The 19760-nt window shown below is 36.9% G+C and overlaps 1 protein-coding gene across 3 annotated transcripts in view; it reads left to right on the top strand.

Moving 5' to 3' along the window:
* Zfr (zinc finger RNA binding protein) overlaps window positions 1-19760 on the top strand; it is a 64963-nt gene that overhangs the window by 13071 nt on the left and 32132 nt on the right. Inside the window, exons 3-9 of one of the 3 annotated variants that reach the window (XM_021182871.3) lie at window positions 4077-4100; window positions 5245-5527; window positions 6774-6918; window positions 9048-9266; window positions 14623-14870; window positions 17947-18138; window positions 18591-18882. In XM_021182871.3, coding sequence (XP_021038530.1) covers window positions 4077-4100; window positions 5245-5527; window positions 6774-6918; window positions 9048-9266; window positions 14623-14870; window positions 17947-18138; window positions 18591-18882 — 1403 coding nt within the window. The remainder of the gene's footprint in view (window positions 1-4076; window positions 4101-5244; window positions 5528-6773; window positions 6919-9047; window positions 9267-14622; window positions 14871-17946; window positions 18139-18590; window positions 18883-19760) is intronic. The other 2 variants (XM_021182872.3, XM_029469398.2) reach the window with 2 other exon arrangements.

The raw sequence follows: 19760 nt of genomic DNA, 5'->3' as shown, positions 1-19760 counted from the left end.
TTTTGTGTTAAAAATTGAAAAATGTTTCCAAGTTTGGTTCTTTGGTTTTCTTGTAGTAGGTTGGGTGATTGAATTTGAAAATATGCTTGCCTTTAGTAGTGGAAATTTTTCTTAATTTCATTCACTTGTTTGTTTGTTTTATTTTTAGAATTTTTTTCTAGTTAGATATTGGACCTCTTTTTCTTTCACATTTTAATCTTTATTTTATGAATATTCCTCTTTATCTTATATTATTTCATAGTCTTATCTTCTGACTAGTGTGAAGTTCTTGTTTTATGACCCAAATTAGAGGTTTTAAAAATTGTGCTATTTTGGGATATTTATTTCCTGCACTGTCAGACTTACCTGCTTTGTAGTTGAGAATCTGCTTCCTTTAAATACCTGATAATGAATTATCAGCCCCTCTTAAGTTATTTTAGTGAAGAAAGCAGCAAAGCTGCCTGAAAAATGGTATTTATTTATTTATTTATATGTAGCCTCTCTCTCTATCCCTGTCTGACCTGGGTCTCTGTGTAGACCAGAGTGAAGGTCCTCCTTTCCTCTGCCTCCTATGAGCTGGGGGTTTAATTTAAAGCGTGTACCACATGCCCACTTTAAAGAACTATTTCATGGCTTCTAGCTTACTTTCTGATAAGCAGGTAATGAAAGTGTTCATTATCATCCAGAGTAAATCCAAGAATGTGGAGAAATTTTCAGTTTGACATTAATAATTCTTTAGGTACTTTTTTTTGTTTCTCTGTGTAGCCCTGGTTGTTCTGGAACTCACTTTGTAGACGAGGCTGGCCTCGAACTCAGAAATCCTCCTGCCTCTGCCTCCCGAGTGCTGGGGTTAAAGGTGTGCACCACCACTCCTGGCTTATGTACTTTCTTCTGTTACTTTTTTAAGTGGTTTCAAGCAGGATCTCATGTAGTCAAGGGTATCTAGAACTTGTACATCACTGAGAATAACCTTGAGTTCCTGATCCTCTAGCTTCCACCTCCAAGTACTGACTTTACAGGTGTACACTACCTTGCCTAGTTTCTTTTCCATGTTTTATTTAAGTAGAGGAAAGTAGCCTCTTTTAGGTCAGTAACTCTTGAAGTGTTTCTTTTCTTTTCTTTTCTTTTCTTTTCAATTCAATGTATTTGGGTGTTTTCCTTGTATCTGTGTACCACTTATGTGCCCAGTGCTCTCCAAAGCCAGAAGAGATCCCCTGATTTTACAGATAAGTTGTAAGCCATCAGGTAGAGAGAGACTGGGAATCAAACCCAGGTCCTCTGGAAGAGCGAACAAGTGCTCTCTCTTCACTACTGAGCCATCTCCCCGGCCCCTTTTGTGTACTTACTCTTATTAATGTTTGGACTTATTTTATTAATATTTGGGAGGGTTTTTTTGTATGTTTTTGGAGGGCAGTGTTGACAAGGTTTCTTTGTGTGGCCCTGGCTGTCCTAGAACTTGCTTCATAGACCAGGCTGGTCTCAAACTCTGAGAGATCTGCTTGCTACTACTACCACCTGTGGGCTGGGTTGAAAGCATGATCCACCATACCCAACTTACATACCCAGAGTACAGAGATAATGATTTCACTGAAACAGGAGGCATCAACCCTGAGTCACATGCATCATTAACTGTTAGAATCATGTAGTATAAATCAAATTGCCTACCTAGTTGGTTTGTTTCAACTCCGTTCCCACCTACTTTTTATCCTACAGAACAAGAAAGTAATTTCTTGATTTTCTATTTAGTTTCCCTCTAAAACCAACTAAAGCTGATAAGATTCTATTATTCACAAGAAATAATTACTCAAAAGCTCTTGTCTTTACAGATTGAAGTCAATTAAATTTTACATTGTATGTAGGGAGATGATACCTTTTATTTTACTGCTATAAAATAGGTAGATTCCCTTGATTTTAACTTGCGATTTTGAACTTGGTGTTGACTTAACCTATCCTTCCTTAGGGGTCAAAATCAGGGCCTCTCTCACACTGGGCTTCACCCCTGGTCTTTGACCTGAATTTTTAAAGTAAATTTATTGGCCTCTGTGTGTTTGATTAGACTACTATAATTTTCTGATATTTAAGGTATTATTACAATAATATAATAGTCTTTAATTTGAACAAAAGTCAGCTCAGCTACCCTCAGAATTGGGACTGCATAATGCATTTGATAGTTCCAGGAGCTAATGATGTCGCTCAGTTGATAGATTGCTTGTACTGTGGGAAAAACTAGAGTTGGGTTCCCCAGCACACCAAAGACTAAAGCACAAGAATGAGGGGTTGGGGGGTTCAGGGTCTTCCCTAGCTACATAGTAAGTTCAAGGTCAATCTGGGATGCAGGAGCCTGTCTCAAGACAGCAACAAGAAGGCATTGCAGTTTCAGTCCAGATAATGAGTTATAGTGACCTGGATATGTGAAACTGAACTGGGTAAGGACGCCCTGGGAATGTATATATAATAATTGCTTAGTACCCCAGCATCATTTTTATAAAGTACTTGGGAAAGGACTTCATTATTCAGATTGAGACAGTTGGAAGAGTACAGAAATAATATGAATAATTTCACTGAGACAGGAGACATAAACAAGCCTATGGTCTTCTTCCCTGAGTCACATGCATTCTTAAGGGTTAGGATCAGGTAATATAAGTCAAGTTGCCTACCGTTGACTTGTTTCCATTCCATTCCCACCTACTTTTGTCTTATATAACAACATTTAGAATCAAGAAATGTTGATAATTGCAGTTGACTGTGTATGTGCAGGCTCTGCGTTATGAATAAAGACTAGATGATTTGGTTTGTTCTAATGAGCATTATAGGTGTTTTTGTTGTCCTCTGTTATTTCCTAAACTATAGTTGTTTACATGGCATTTTCATTAATATATGTAATATGAACATGAGATCTACAGTGTTGGATGTGATGTTTTGCAAAGGATTCTACAAGGGCCTTCTCATGTGTCAAACAAGAGGCTGTACCACTGAGCTACATTCCTAGCTCTTGAGAACTGTGCCCTTTTATGCAAGAAATTGAGCATTGTTGGGTTGTTTTTATTAATCATGTTATTCTGACCTGGAGCCAGCCTCCTACACATACCAAAGTATAATAATATGAGAATCCAAGGCTACATCTGAATTTAAAAATAACCAGTTTCCTCTTTAGACAGTGTTTTGTGTGTGTGTGTAAAATCAAGTCTTACTAGTTAAATGTTTACTACAAATTTGATAGACTTGGTATGTTTGTGTTTTAGTGTTTGGAACTAGTTCTTCTGTAACCAGGAGTGATCTTGACTATGTGATTGATTCCCGTCTTCAGTTCTCCAGTGTTTGGGTTACAGTTGTCTCTCCACACCAGCTGTATGAGATGCTGAGTATTGAGCCTGGGTTTATAGGATATTAGATAGGCAGGCACTGCGGCGCCAACTGAGACACACACACACACACACACACACACACACACACACACACACTTTTTTTTTTCTGATGGGAAGGCAGCACCATGAGCCACAGCATGTATGTGGAAATCAGGGCACAGTTTATGGGAGTCTGTTCTCTAAAGAGTATCCAATCATGGGCCATCAGGAAGATAAAATTTCAGATGATCTGAGTCAGAGGCCCTGAATCCACATAAAAGTAAAAGAGAATCAACTCCACAGAAATCTCTCTGACTTCCACATGTCACAAGACTAGCCTCCACATACACATAATCTTTAAAAACAAAAAACTATCAAATTGAGGCTTGGAATATAGCTTATTAGTAGGGACTTCACCTACTGTGTGTGAAGCTCTAATTTCAATCCCAACGCTGCAGAGTAAACCAAAAAAAAAAAAAAGAATAAAATTTTTTAAAAAGTCATATCCATAAGAAATGAAATGTTAGTTTTAGACAGATTTTCCACCGTAAAAATATGAGCTTATCTTTCCTTTTCTGTAATTGCCATATATGTAGAAGTGTTAGCTAGTTTTAATTAAAATATGGGAGCTTCATCCAATTAAAATTTGATTTTCTTTGGACTCTAAGTTTTTTGTTTGTTTTTTGTTTTTTGTTTTCTTTTTCATATTGGACTGAAATCTGGCACCCTGTAACTTCCATCTGTTGGTTCTAGTTCTGTTCTCTGGAGCAGCATGGAGTAAGTGTCTTCTTTTAGAAGGCAGCTATCACCTTTTCTAGACTCTTCCATTTTAATAAGAAATAAAATCCTTATCTATAAGATTCACATTCCCTTTGGTCACATTTTAGTAGTTCAGTGTTTTCCATAATATAAATATGGTGGCCCAAATACTTGTGCTTCCTCTGCTGCCGTGCACCTGAGGCCAGGCTACGGTGTGCTTTATATTTATAACCCATGGGTCCAGGCTATGGTGTGCTTTATAACCCATGGGTCATCCTTGTCATTTATTGGTGCTGTGTCAGCAGTTCACACCCCCAGCTATTCTTAACTGTTGGCTCATACTATACCTTGTTGTCAGCCAAGACATATCAGCTCCTGGGCGTCCCTGCTTTTGAGAAGGCGTGTGTACCTTGGTAGTACAGCCTTAGCAAGTGAAACGATGAGTATGTTGCTCAGAACCTTTAATGAAAACTAAAGTATGCTATCTTGTGATAACATCTGTATGACTTATGTTTTATGTAACAGAAGTAACATTCCAAAAAAATTTTTAGATGAAAATTCATTTGATTACTGTTTTTGGAAAATGCTTTTGCCTTTTGAGACTTAAATGGGACGACTGCACAGCATCTGCCTTAGAGCCCTTTAATCCTATATTAAATTTTAAAAGAACTTGTGTAGTGAAATGCTATGTGTAAACAAGATTTATCATATATTTCACTATAAGTTGTATAAGGTCTTTTTGTTGAGTTTTTTTTTTTAATGTATAAAATAAAATAATGAACTTTATATGTAAAAATGCTTTTTTAAACTCCTAATTTGGTTCAAGTTTTTTACTTCCTAGTGCCTCATCTTTGATATTCTTGCTTTGCAGTGTGATTCATAATCTGAAGTATAATATATTTGAATATACATTGTGATTAAGGAATGAAAATGTAAAAAACAATAACAACAGTATTGACTAGGAAGTATTGAGTTCAAATACTTTGCCTTCTGTAGTCAGTAATTATATTACTTGAAAAATATGGTTTGTAATTGATCATTTTAAGGTGATTCTTAAAAATTAAATCATATTTCTGTGTTTTTGAATTGATAAATAATTTTAAGGTGACTGCTTGATTTTAAAATTAAATTATTGTATTTATTCTTCTACTTCACACTATAGCCAGCAGCCAGCTTCGGGTGTAGCCTATTCCCATCCAACTACAGTTGCTAGCTACACTGTCCATCAGGCTCCAGTAGCTGCTCACACAGTTACTGCTGCTTACGCACCAGCAGCCGCCACCGTTGCAGTTGCCAGGCCTGCTCCAGTTGCTGTTGCAGCTGCTGCAACAGCTGCTGCATATGGAGGCTACCCCACTGCACACACAGCAACCGACTATGGTTACACCCAGAGGCAACAAGAAGCACCACCACCACCACCCCCAGCTACTACACAGAACTACCAGGTAAAAACCAAAACCAAACTGTCGAGTTCAGTAGCCTTAACACATGCATCTAATGGGTTCGCTATGATAGAAGGCCAAAGCCAGTACTTGTAAATGTACTTGCAGTGATGGAGAAAATTTCTTTGCAGTGAATTTTATGTAAGTTTTCCTTTGCTAGTTTTACCCTACTATACACATTTATATGTGTTTGTTTAGTTTTTTAAAAAGTTTTACACAAATCATAGATAAAATGCTTTCATTTTACCCTTAAGTTTTTGGAAAAAAGAAACTATACAGGGACTATGTTCTTTGTTTATTCAAGTGGGCACTACTTGTCCATCAGAGATAGGGTAGTTTGAAGCTCCTGGATGTAAGAAAAATTAAATATATAGTATGTTTTCTTTTTTTTTTTTTTTTCCTTTTTTTTTTCTTTTCTTTCTTTCTTTTTTTTTTTGGTTTGGTTTTTTTTTTTTTTTTTTTTTTTTTTTTTTGGTTTTTTTGAGACAGGATTTCTCTGTGTAGCCTTGGCTGTCCTGGAACTCACTTTGTAGACCAGGCTGGCCTCGAACTCAGAAATTTACCTGCCTCTGCCTCCCAAGTGCCGGGATTAAAGGTGTGCACCACCACACCCGGCTATGTTTTCTTTTTGAAACATCGAATTTTCTGGTCCTCTTGCTGATACTTTCATGCTATATCGCATGATCCCATGGAAATTCTTTCTCTAATACTATAGGATTCATTTTTAAAGGCAACAATGCAATTGTGAGTAATATGGGTTGTTCAATTCAGTAATTGGAATGTTTTGAAGTTCTGATTAAAGTCAAATGTAACTGCTTGAAGTGCTTTTGATTTGTAAAAGTTTTTAGTTATATTTGTATTAAAACTTGATTGTATTATTTAGTTTATATTATTAATACTGTTTATTATAAATTAATAATTGGGGGGGGCTGGAGAGATGGCTCAGCGGTTAAGAGCACTGGCTGCTCTTACGAAGGTCCTGAGTTCAAATCCCAGCAACCACATGGTAGCTCACAACCACCCATAATGAGAGCCGATGCCCTCTTCTGGTGTATCTGAAGACAGCTATAGTGTACTTACACATAATAAATAAATCTTTTTTAAAAAATTAATAATTGATTGATTAGTTGTATTGAAACTTATGTTTAGGCCTATATAACTAACTATGTTACATTTTTAGACAGTAAGGATTTTTTTTCCTGCCACTTAAGTCAAGCCTTTTTGTTGTTGTTTCATTTCTTCTCTTTAGGACTCATATTCGTATGTAAGATCCACAGCCCCTGCTGTAGCTTATGATAGTAAGCAGTACTACCAACAGCCAACAGCAACTGCTGCTGCCGTGGCTGCTGCTGCCCAGCCTCAGCCTTCTGTTGCTGAGACCTACTATCAGACAGGTAGGCTTTATGAACATAAACAGTCCTACTATAAATTATTGGAGTGTATGATTTGTGGTAATCTAATGAAGACAAACTGCAAGGTCTGTCTATAATGGTTCTGTCTGTTTCTTTGTTTTTTGACTACTATAATGCCATTGAGTCACAAAGAGAGATGGTTAGGAGAAAAGTAGGTGCCCCTTTGTTCTGGAAGTGTATACTGCTGGTGGTTTACAGCATAGGGCTCCCCTCTTGCTGTAACAGACAGCTCTAGTAATCAATGGGTACTTTTATGGATCCATATTTTTATCTGTAATGATAGGTGGTTTAGTTACCAACCACTGATAATGGTTTTCCCTCCTTCGGTTTGTAAAGCAGTTTGTTAAACAGCCCACACACACGTTTAACTGTTCACTGTTCACTGTTGTGGTTAGAGCATTGAGCCAGCAACATCCACTGGACATCCATAATGTTGAACACAGTGCATATAATAGCTCAGATGCAGAAAGTTGTTTATCTGTGTAGAAGCCTCCATGTTTGTAGACAGGATAGACTTGCTATATAGAGAGACACTTGAGAAGTTCACCAAAAAGTTTTGTTTTAAGAACAAAACAGCAACAAGCAAAAACATTTTTGAGGAGCTAGGAATATAGCACAGTTGGGAGAGTGTTTGCCTTGTATGCATGATGCCCTATGTTCAAATCCACAACACCAGATAAAATAGGCATGGTGACACATGTCTGTAATCTCAGCATTCTGTACGGGGAAGCAAAAGGGCCAGGAGTTGAAGACTGTCCTCAGCTACATAACAGATTTGATGCTCGTTAAAATTGAGCAATATCTTATTTTGAAGGTGGATTAGAATCTTGGTTTTAGGAGAAAAAAAAGTCAAATTGGTTTTCCTATTACGGGCAGAAAGTAATATTCTCCCTCCATCTCTGTTCTTTATATATAATCTACTCTGAAGTATGAAGTAGTTGACCGTATCTCTTCAGGATCCCTGGATTTTTGATTTTGCATATTTCTTAAAAGTGATTGAAAACAATTTTGAAGATGGGCATCTACATACTTAGGATCCTAGCACTTGGGAAGCTGAATTGGAATTCATGAATTTGAGGGTAGACTGGACAATCTAGTAATAATAAGACCCTGTTTCAGAATGTGTGTGTGTGTGTGTGTGTGTGTGTGTGTGTGTGTGTGTGTGTGTTGTGTGTTTGGGTATGAGTTACATTGGCTGGCCTCTTTAGAGTCACTTTTCTGTTTATTTGTATGCATAATAATGATCTTTCCTGAGCTTCATGTTATCCCAAGGCTCCTCTTTTGCTCAAGAGTGCTGACTTATGTAAGAGTCAGAAGATCTGACTAATTTTAAGTTTTGACATTGACTTTTTATTCATTTGGTTCTTGAATATTGGGTTTTTCTGTGAAATGCTATTTTAATCTATATTGTTTCGATCAGATATAGATAAGCTTTAAAATATCCTGAGCATCAAATAAGTTTTACTGTCTGGTATTTGAGCATTTCTCAGAAATGAAATCATTAATGTGATTAATAGTAATTAATCATTGATTCATAAGATTTTTTTTAATGTTTTGTTTTGAATGTTGTCAAAGACAAGTTTAGTAAAACATGAATAGAAGCCATTTAAGAATAGCTTTTCTCAAGAACTTGATAAGTAGTAGCTTTGAGTTGGAGTTAAATTCACTGAGTAAGTCAGCAAAATAGAATTGATGGTATATGAGTAGGTTTCAGGATTAAACTGAAATTTTTAACCTTAATTAAATTTAATGAAATGCAAATTTAGCTCTTTGTTCTGTTTGCAACATTAAGCATTTCAGGTATACTGATTGATTTAAATATATACATATCCACACGTTATACAAAAACAGTTGTTTATTTTAAAAATCCTGCTGTTCTGGTTGTAATTCTGATGAATTGTCATGCCAGAGATGTAGTGACATTTGGGGAAAGGTAGTAGGTGAATTAAGTGTTTATTCATATTTGTAGTCAAAATTGTATCATTGTTGCTCACAAAAAAATGCTAGCACTTCTGACAGCTATGGTTGTTAGTTTTTTAAGTATATGGTTACAATGATTTTTCTGCATTGTACTTAGCCCTTTTCTTTTTCTTGTGTCTTTCTTGCTTTAGCCCCTAAAGCAGGTTATAGCCAAGGTGCAACACAGTATACTCAAGCCCAGCAAGCTCGACAAGTGACAGCCATAAAACCAGCCACACCAAGTCCAGCTACCACTACTTTCTCCATTTATCCTGTGTCCTCCACTGTACAACCGGTGGCAGCTGCGGCTACTGTGGTACCATCCTATACTCAGAGTGCTACTTACAGTACCACAGCAGTTACTTATTCTGGTAAGTCTGACAAGCTGTGTTTAGATGGATAAACAAATTGCAATGCATTGATTAGAAACTGTCCTGATTTTCTCTGGAACTATTTTGCTTAAAGTAGCAGGTACTGGATTAATTGATTGTTGTTAATATAAATATTTGTACATAACTTAACAAAAGGTCCATACTATAAGCAGTGTTGTGGTGGTGGTGGTGGTAGAAGCCCTTAGCAGAATATACTGCCATTTGGGGGAATTTGAAAGCTAGTCATGTGTTCTGACCTAGTCTTTCAGTTAAAAAAGGAAACAGTCTTCTGCAGGGTTGGGTTCTGATAGCGAATTTGAAAACTCAACGTTAAAACTTAGGCAAATTATTTATACTTTTTCTTTTGGTTCTTGTTATTTCTTTATATTTATTGTCAGAAATAGTCCCCGAAAATATTGGCAACTTTTTAAAAATATCATCTAGTGATAGGACACACTTGTCTTAACCACGACTTTTGATTTCTGGCTTAGATAATATTGCAGAGGTGTGAAGTGCACGTGTGTTTCTGTGGGCTTTTGTACTACTTGGTGTGTATTGCTTGTGCTCTTTAGTGTACTGTCATCATGTTCTTTGGAGGCTCTAAGGTGACACAGGCAGTTTTAGTTAGTATGGTTTTGCTACTTTGCTTGTGCCCTGAGTATCAGAAGCCTACCTAGCTCGTGAATCTTAAAAGGTACCTGGTTTTTCCTCATAATGTCTTCTCCCTGACTTGAGGAACACAATGGAACTAGGCAAGGCAGTAGTTTTGGGGAGAGCAGTTCACCACGTTTCTAGATGAGACTGTGTGTGCTTAGAGCCTGTGTACTTGGATGTGGTTGCTGTCTTATCATGGCAGCATGTGGAGACAGACGGAAATGAGGAGGCAGGCGAAGTTAGTCAAGGCTGGGGGACCTGATTAAACAAAGTGGAGTCTCATTGTTTATTAAGAGTAAAGACATGTCCAGGATTTTCCTTATTTAGGGAATAAATCTTTTCATGTTTTAAGACACTGATATTTCTACCAAATAGACCTTCTGGTTAAGTAACTGCTGCTTTGGTTGGTTAATTGCAATTGTAGCCAGGATTATTACAATAGAATGCTATTGGATAGCTTTTAAATGTCTGCATTATCTTCACTCATGACTTCTCCTTGAACATGTTTTGTAAAATGTAATCATGAAATCTAGTACTTTGCACTGAGTTCTTCAGAAAGTATTTCCTATGAATGTGTGTGTGTGTGTGTGTGTTCTTTTTACATAGCCACAGTGTCAAGAATTCTCCGATGACCTGACTATGCTTTAATACTTAGTACACTTTAATGACAACTTTAAAACGTCGTTTTATTGGTGTGTCTGTGTGTGTGTGTGTGTGTGTGCGCGCGCGCGAGCGCATACAGGTCAGAAGACAACTTGCAGGAGTTAGCTCTCCCCTTCTACCATGTGGACCATAGGGATTGAACTCAGAGGATCAGATTTGGCTATAAACTCCCCAGCTCCAATGACAACAACTTTTCTTTCTATTTTACTTGGTTGACTGGGCTTCTTTGGCTGCCCTGGAACTTGGTCTGTAGACCAGGCATGTGCATAGTGAGGCACAATTTTAATAATAGGAAGTCAAACATGGGCACTATGTAATATATACATTTCTGATTAAGCTTGGTATTTTGTTTTGTCTTCAGATGATCTTAGTGAGTGTGAGTCTGTGTTTATTTCTTCCTAATGTAAACACTTTCTTTTTGTCCAACAATCTGAGTGGTTTGGTTTGAGACATGATCTCAGTGTTTCTGATGACAGCATAGAATTAGAAATAGAGCATAGGCAGGCTTTATATTCACTGTGATCTTCCTGCCTTGTCTACGCCCTGACTGAGATTTTAAGTATTCACCATCAAACCCGGTGTTGATTTATATTTTCTCTCTTCCTTTTTTAACATTTATTTATTTCGGTAGAGAGGGTGCACAGGCAATGACATGTGTCAGTATTCATTCTTTGTATTTAGGTTCAGCCAGCCTTTTAAGTAAAGAAAAACTATTTTGAGTGTTCTTTCTGTTCAGTTGCATCAGGAACATATTACAATAGTGCCTTTATTTCTAATCCATGACACCATCACAGGTTTAGGTATTGCCTCTCAGGTATCTCCATTAATAAGATAACTTTTCTCCTTATAATTAAGTAATCAATCTATGGACCTGTTGTCCAGCTACCTGCTGCAAGTTGTCATATTCATGTGTGTATGTGTGTGTGTGTGATTTCTTTGGAGGCTGTTCGAAATGTTTTTGTTTAACATGTTGTTCCTTAAGGATTCTATTTCAAGGAGTCCCCTCCACTTGGGTACTATAGAATCCTTTTATTATACAGTGTGTTGTAATCCATTGACTTATGTCTTTGGGGGATATTATTTTCATGAATTTGACCAATGGGATCCTTTTATTCCTGAGTCTTTTTAACATTCCCAAGTTAGTCAATGTGCACTTTTAAGATTTCTTTCCCTGGACAAAAAAAAAAAAAGCAAGCAACCATTTCCTTAGGGATCCTTATGGTTTCTTATAAATGGGCATATCATTTAGAAACTTTGAGTGTTTCATAGTATTTTATTCTCTGGGTAATACTGTATTTTGGTGTGAGTATGGGGAGCATTTGTAATGTTTTTATGCTGTTCTATACGTTTTTTACATTTAGTGGGAGGGGCAAACAGTGTAGCTGTGTGGATGTCACGGGACAGCTGGGAGTTGTCAGCTTGGGTGCTAGCGAGATGACTTACTACTGGTTTAGAGTATTTACTACTCTTGTAGAGGACCCAAATAGGGTTCCCAGCTCGAAAGAATTCAGCACATCTGGTCTCCCCAGGCACTCGCACTAGCATTGACACACACATATGTCCCCCTAACACACAGAGTGGCAGTGATCCATCAGGGCAATGTGCATACCTACCACTTCAAACACCATTCCTTTGTGTTCAAATAATCAAATACCTCACAGCTAACTATCTTGAAATATTTTCTGTTATTAACCAGAATCATCCTGCTATATATATTAAACATTAGAAGATATCTTGCCTGTACCTTAAATGCCACACTGTATACCTTAAACACACTATTTTATATACTAGAATATTATACAGTAACTGTCAATCAAAAATGAAATTAGTGAGCCAGCACGATGGCTCAGTAAAGATGCTTGCCACCAGGCTGTAAATTAAAAAAAAAATACCTAATTTTAATAATGTGTATACATTTGTGTCTGTTAGAGTAAAGGTAGTAATACCTGCCTTATGATGTCTTCCTAAACTGTATCTGGCACACTGCCTTCCATATGGTGGACTTTCAGATTTAAACAATACTCACCTCAAAGGTGTTTGTGGTCAGCTAAGTTTCATTTTTGCTATTTCTGTGAGGCCTTGGTTTCCAATACTGATTTTTAAAAGATGATTTTATGTCAGAAACATGTTTTTAATTATTAATAGTATAAAAGTAACTTTACTGGTTTTGTTTTTTAGTTTATCTTTTTATATTAGTTTATTTTCTAATCATGTTGCCCAGGCTGGCCTGAGCTCGAAGGCTCAAATGTTATCCTGTCTCAGTTTTCCAAGTAGCTGAGACTCTGCATGTATCACCATACCTGCCAGCTAAATTGATTTTACTCAGCAGGTTTGGGACCCAGTTCTGGTTCTGGTTCTGTGTGTGTGCACTTGCACTCAGGTATGCATAGGTATACATTTGTGCATTTAGAAGTTGGTTGTCTCCTTCCCCCCATTGATTCCAGGGATTGAATTCAGTTTATCAGACATGAGCAGCAAATGTAAACCTCTGAGCTATCTTAGAAGCCTTTTTGTGGCTCTTTATAGTGAAATTTAAACTGATGTTCTGACTGTATATTTGAAAGCACCATTTGTGCTTTTTTGTATTATTTTGAGTTTTTTGTTGTTTTGGTTTGAAAAGTAGATGATGATATTAATAGGACTGCCTAATAAAATTCATTGAACTACAGAACTTTTCTTAAAACCAATCAAGTATTCTCTTATCCGATCATGTGGTTATCACTGGTATATCTATCTGCCTTTTTCTTTTTTCCAATGTTTTCTTCTACCACATTTTCTTATCTTAAGATTTCATTAGTGTTTTATAATCTGATAATTTGACAACATTTTAAAAAGGCTTTTCTAAAAAAGTTGTCTGATTTCTTTTTCTGTGTTAACTTTGTCAGTTTAGAGAGTCTTTGGATTCTGGTTACTCATATATCTTAGCTCCTGTCTTCCAAGTCATTCATTCATTCATTCATTCATTTCATTTTGTGTAGATGTATTTGAGTCAGTAGGTCAAAAGTCATTCGATTATAATAGATTAGCCTTTAAGAACAAAACACTATACATTCATACACATTCTCTTCGCCTGCCCTATTCTCCATACTCTCTCTGTACTAAGGTGCCATCTGCTATGCCCTCTAATGCTGAGCAGGAATTCCAGGCCCAGTTCTCTTGAGTTTTGTGCTGTTTTGCCGTCTTGGTCTTCCTTCACTTCTTGCCCACCTCTTATATATGTTTAAGGAGCTAAAGGAGTCTGAATGGTGAATAGGCAGTGCACTGGGTTTTAAGAAACCTGCTCATATATGAGCCAAACTTCAAACTTAAAGTCTTCACTAAATATCAGTGTCTATGAATGTCCATTGTTGGTATAATGTGTTTATTCAGTATAGACTACCAGCAGTGTAAATTAACAGAATCTATATATTAAATCAGATAGTCACGCTGCTTTCATGGTTTGGAAGAAAGAACACTGCACTGAGTCTTGTAACTTGCCCTTTTTTTTTTTTTTTAACTGAATTTTATTATGTTGCCTCCTAAATTTGCTTGCTCATTTCTTGTTTTTACCATTTATACAGTCCATAAATTGGTCACTGGGACTTAAAATCTTATTCTCCTTATCTGTTATTCTCTTGATTTGTCAAATCTTACTTTATGAAGTGCTTCTGAATTTTTCCTACTTTACATTCTTCTTCAAAAGTCAGTGTTTTGTGAAATGTGCTCAGAGGATCAATAGGTTCTGGAACCCACACAGTTGTCAAACACGTTCCTTCAGTTGAGCAGTAAGCATCTTTTAAGTGAAGGGCAACATCTTATACTTTTCTTATACATCTTTACAACACCTGACTGTCAAGTAAATATTTAAATGACTTGGTGTAGAAGGTTGGTAAGTTTGGGGGGGGGGGCGGAGATTTCATGAGATAAGATGCATATATAATTGTAAATATGCACATGTAAATCTACCTTTTGACATTTTTTGAATTTAAATTTATAATTGACATTTAACTTGTCCTTTTATAATCATATAACATAATCTTTGTTTCGTTTTATTTGTAAGGTACATCTTATTCAGGTTATGAAGCAGCCGTATATTCAGCTGCGTCTTCCTACTACCAACAGCAGCAGCAGCAACAGAAGCAAGCAGCAGCAGCAGCTGCTGCTGCAGCAGCAACAGCTGCCTGGACAGGGACCACCTTTACTAAAAAAACACCATTCCAAAATAAACAACTGAAACCAAAACAGCCTCCCAAACCACCCCAGATTCATTATTGTGATGTTTGTAAGATCAGCTGTGCTGGACCACAGGTACTTATATTGTGTATTTACCATGAGTCTCCGTGGTTATTTTTCATAATTGAGTAGGGTTGATATTCTAACTCCTGTGCCTACAAAGCACATTCACATCTGTGTATTCTACACTCAGCAACTCACTCATAAATCGAAAATATGCATGTGGAAAACTACATTGGTGTAGAGTCCCTACACTTTTTTTTCCCTATTGCTTTCTAAGCTGAACAGTAAAACTGTTCAGTAAGATTTACAACAGGTATTACAAATAATCTATAGATTTTAATGTATGCAAGTGAAATAGATTATGTACAATAATTTTGCTATTTTATTTAAAGAACTTGAGTATGCTTGGATTTTGGTCAACAATTTCCTGCAGACACTGAGAGATGGCTGTATTTCACTACTAAACATTTCTTTGAAAGTTGTTTGTGTTGAAACACAAAAGCAATAATCAGGAAAACTGTAAAAGTGGCTATAAATGTTTGAAAAATAAGGAAATTGAGCCCTCCACCCATTCTAGGGTGCCTCCTTTGCTTTTTATATAAAACTTTACAAGATTTTTAAAATTCCAATTAACCTATAATTTTGATTGTATTTCTAATGAGTCTATTTTGTACATGTTTTATAGAATGTAACTTCTATAACTTTCTCCACAAGGGGACTGGGAACATTGGAAATGAGAAAAGTATAAGAAAGATGACCTCCAGTGCTGGGGATACAAGTCAGTCAGTAAAGTGCTTGCCTCTGTTCTGAGCCCTAGACTCATCCTCACAACTACAGAATCAGACATGGTAGTTGCTGCACGCCTGTAATCCCAGTACTGAGAGGTAGAAATGTTTATTGTTGTCCTTGGCTATATAGTTAGTTTTAGGCCAGCTTTGGTGAGAGACCCTGTTTTCTTCTACTCACCTAAAAAAAGATCAACCTATGACAAATATGAGTCCTTTATTATTTTTTTTCTTGTCATGTTCTACCAGCTATACCTTAAAATGTTTGTTTTAAAGCATGGGTCTGTTAATGAATTCATCCCTTTCTAAACTCTACCTTTTTTGACTATAAGAGAGCCCTATTTTGTCAAGTATGGGGGTGTACACTTGTAATCCCAACAACTTGTACAGCAAAAGTAGGAAGATTTCACACGGTAAGCCTAGGCTGCAAAACAAGAGCCTGTCTCTTAAAAAATGTTTTTAAGCATAGGAATTTACATAAGAATTGGCTAGAGGGATGGCTCAGTGGTTAAGAGCACTTGATCTTATAGAAGCCTTGGGTTGGGTTTCCAGCGCTGTGTGCTGACTCACTTAACCACAGTTCCAGGGGTGTGGTGCCTCTTCCCTCTGCGGATATCAGGCATGAATGCTTTTGATTTGTTTTCAAAAATTTTAGCAGCTTGGCATATAAAAAGCATATCTGAGGAGACTAGATCAAATTTAACTCTTCACATATTTCTGTTTCCAGCTCTATTCTACAAGTATATCCCCCCCCCTCCCCTCTTTTGAGACAGAAGACAGATAGACACAGGGTCTCACTATGTAGTGCTTGGCTCATATTCCCTCTACAGCACCAACTCACTGTGTATGTAGACCAGGCTGGCCTCAAACTCACAGAGATCTATCTGCCTGCCTCTCCTCCCAGGTGCTGGGATCAAAGGCGTGTGCCATTATGCTTGGCTTTATATGTACTTTTTAATTTATTGGATTAGTTTTGTTTTTAATACATAATTCTGTAATATTGTTGATTTTTTTTTTTTGGTGTTTTCTGAATTGTTGACACCTACTTAGTATTAAAATATATGTACTCGTATTCATTCTTTTTTTTTTTTTTTTTTTTTTTGGTTTTTCGAGACAGGGTTTCTCTGTGTAGCCCTGGCTGTCCTGGCACTCACTTTGTAGACCAGGCTGGCCTCGAACTCAGAAATCCGCCTGCCTCTGCCTCTCGTATTCATTCTTAAGTAATCTATTTAACTAGATTAAATATTAAAGTGCATTCAGATTTTCAAAATTAAATTTTGTAAATATAACTTTATAAAGAACTACTATCATGCAGTAGTTTTGTAGATTAATTCTATAGTCAGACTTTTGTGTAATGATTTTTTTTAAGTTATTATTTTCTGTCCAGTGTTATACACAAGCAAAAACAAAATAAAAGTTCTTGAAACTACGGGCAGTTTATCTTACAGTCTAGCTGTTTATGAAAGTACTTTTGTAATTCAAAGCTATTGAGTTAAAAACAAAACAGCTCAGTAGTGTTTTCCAAACAGACTTCTATAAGTTTGATCCCCAGAAGTCATATGTAAAAGATGTCTCCTGTTGCCTGAGCTTAGAATCCTAGTGTTCACTCAGAGAGCAGTGATGGTCAGATCCCAGGCACTCCCTGGATGGTCTCAGGAAACCTTGCCTACAGAAAGGCTGGGCTACCCTCTCAAACAGAAACACAGGTTGTGCTTGCCCTGTTTACTCTTCAGCACACACACTCAAGCATGTGTACCCATACAGAGAAAGAATATTGAAGAACATTGTTCTTAGAAGGTTAGAGATGTAGTCCCTAAATTCAGTCCTTGGCACCAAATAGCAAACTATTGTTAAATAACCTGCAGAGAATTACAGATCATCCATACAATCTCCCCTGTTCTTAAGTGCTTTGAAAATAGCAGATCTCATCCATGCTTTCCTCATTCTCTCCCCTTTTATTTTATTTAATTTATTTTGAGACAGTAAGTATACTATTACAAAGCCTGGGATAGCCTTGAACTCAATGATTCTCTTCCTCAGCTTACTGAGCATTTCTATTACAGGTCTGCACCATACACTTGCTGGATTATTTCTTTTGTTTTAGGCATCTGTTCGTTTGGTTTTGTTTTTTGTTTTTTGTTTTTTGTTTTGAGACAGGGTCTCACCATGTAACTAGCTGGCCTGGAACTCACCATGTAGACCAGGCTGTTCTCAAACTCAATGCAGTTCTGTTCTGCCTCCTGAGTACTAAGATTAAAGGCATGTGCCAGTCAGCTTATGATCCCATTTTTAATGAGTGTTAGAGGTCTGAAAATTGAATAGAATGTTATAGAAAGAAAATTTGTACTTTTTGTTCAAAACAGACTTATAAAGAGCACTTAGAAGGACAGAAACATAAAAAAAAGGAAGCCGCATTGAAAGCCTCTCAAAATACCAGCAGCAGCAACAACTCAACTCGTGGGACACAAAATCAGCTACGTTGCGAGCTCTGTGATGTGTCTTGTACAGGAGCAGATGCATATGCTGCCCACATTCGTGGTGCTAAGCATCAGAAAGTAGGTGTTTTGGTCCCCCCTCCCAGCCACACACAGCCTTCTGTCCACTCTGCTTACTTTCACTTTTCAACAGGGGTTTGAAAACACTTGACTTCCATTCTTGAAACCTTTGAGTGTGTTATAAACCTTGCTTAAATGTTAACATACATCACGGTAACATCAAGTAGTCATTGCTTAAAAGACAAACACTAGCGACCTTTAAATTGAATTAAACCACTTGCTTTACAATTTGGGATTCATTCATTTGTCTTGATTAACTACAGACTGATTTGCTTATAGACAAGTCCTTTCATCAATAAACACAGATGTTAAAATGAGTTTTGTCTGTAACTGAAAAAAACATAGCAAAGAAAATTAAGTTTTGATTTTCATTTTATAGTCTTACTCAGACAAACTTTAAAAAAAAAAACACACATTTGAGTTTCCTGACAGGTGTGCTTTTTGTTTTGTAGGTGGTTAAATTACACACAAAACTTGGTAAACCTATTCCTTCAACGGAACCAAATGTTGTTAGCCAAGCTACTTCTTCAACAGCTGTATCTGCTTCAAAACCAACTGCCTCTCCTTCAAGTATTGGCGCAAGCAATTGTACCCTGAACACGTCATCAATTGCAACTTCTTCAGTGAAAGGTCTTTCAACTACAGGAAACTCGTCTCTTAATAGTACATCCAACACTAAAGTATCAGCGGTACCTACCAATATGGCTGCCAAGAAAACATCTACACCCAAAATAAACTTTGTTGGCAAGTACTAAAGATTGATTCTTTGTGTTCCTCCTAACTGTCAGAGTGGTTCTTCTTTTCCATTGTGTTGCTGGCTCTTAAACCCTTGATTATTATGCCTTATATATGCCAGGCAAACACTGTACAACTAAGCAGCCTCTGTTCTCTCTGCTTCCTACACAATAAATACACAGTCAGATACCCTTTTCTGAAACCTATTGCAAGACTCACCAGGTACCTAATTTCTTAAGAGCCAAGCATGTCTCATACCTATAGTATCAATACTTGGGAGACTGATGAGTCAGAAGGATTGCGGAAAGTTTGAGACCAGCCTACATTTGGTTCCAGGCCAGAATAAGCTAATATGATAAAAACTATCTCAGAAAAATAACAAAACAAAAAAGCAAATGGACAAACAAAAAAACTCAGCCCCTGCCAGATCCACTGGTCAGTTTTGGTTTCATCCTATTGACTGCTTTAACTTAAACTTGACATAATTGACTGCTATACCTTAAACCTAAAGTAAATCTTAGTTTCTAGCATATATGTCCATCCATCGTTTTTGGGGGGTGGTATCTTACTGATTCTCTACCCATGTTTTGTTAAATGGCATTATTCCTGAAATTGTGGTTCTGTGTCCCATCTCTGTGTGCAGCAGCATCCTTAGGCAATTCCATGCATTCTAGTGTATGCAGCTGTAAAAATCTGGCAAAATCAGAATCCCACCTGAGTTTGAGAATCATATTTTGGTTGCCTGGTGATCTTGTAATAGATATCCCCTTTCTATTGTGTCCCATTACAAGGATCCTACAAAATTCTCATTAAAAATGACTGAATTTTTTTCCCCCTTTTTTAAAGGGAGAGCTTCACTAACATTATTCCTTCTTTTTAGTTGCCTT

Source organism: Mus caroli, unplaced genomic scaffold (genome assembly GCF_978045245.1).
Source record: "Mus caroli unplaced genomic scaffold, Mus_caroli_1 scaffold_16, whole genome shotgun sequence".
Taxonomy (NCBI): domain Eukaryota; kingdom Metazoa; phylum Chordata; class Mammalia; order Rodentia; family Muridae; genus Mus; species Mus caroli.
The sequence above is the reverse complement of the archived record's forward strand: the minus strand, read 5'-3'. Positions and strand labels throughout refer to the sequence as shown.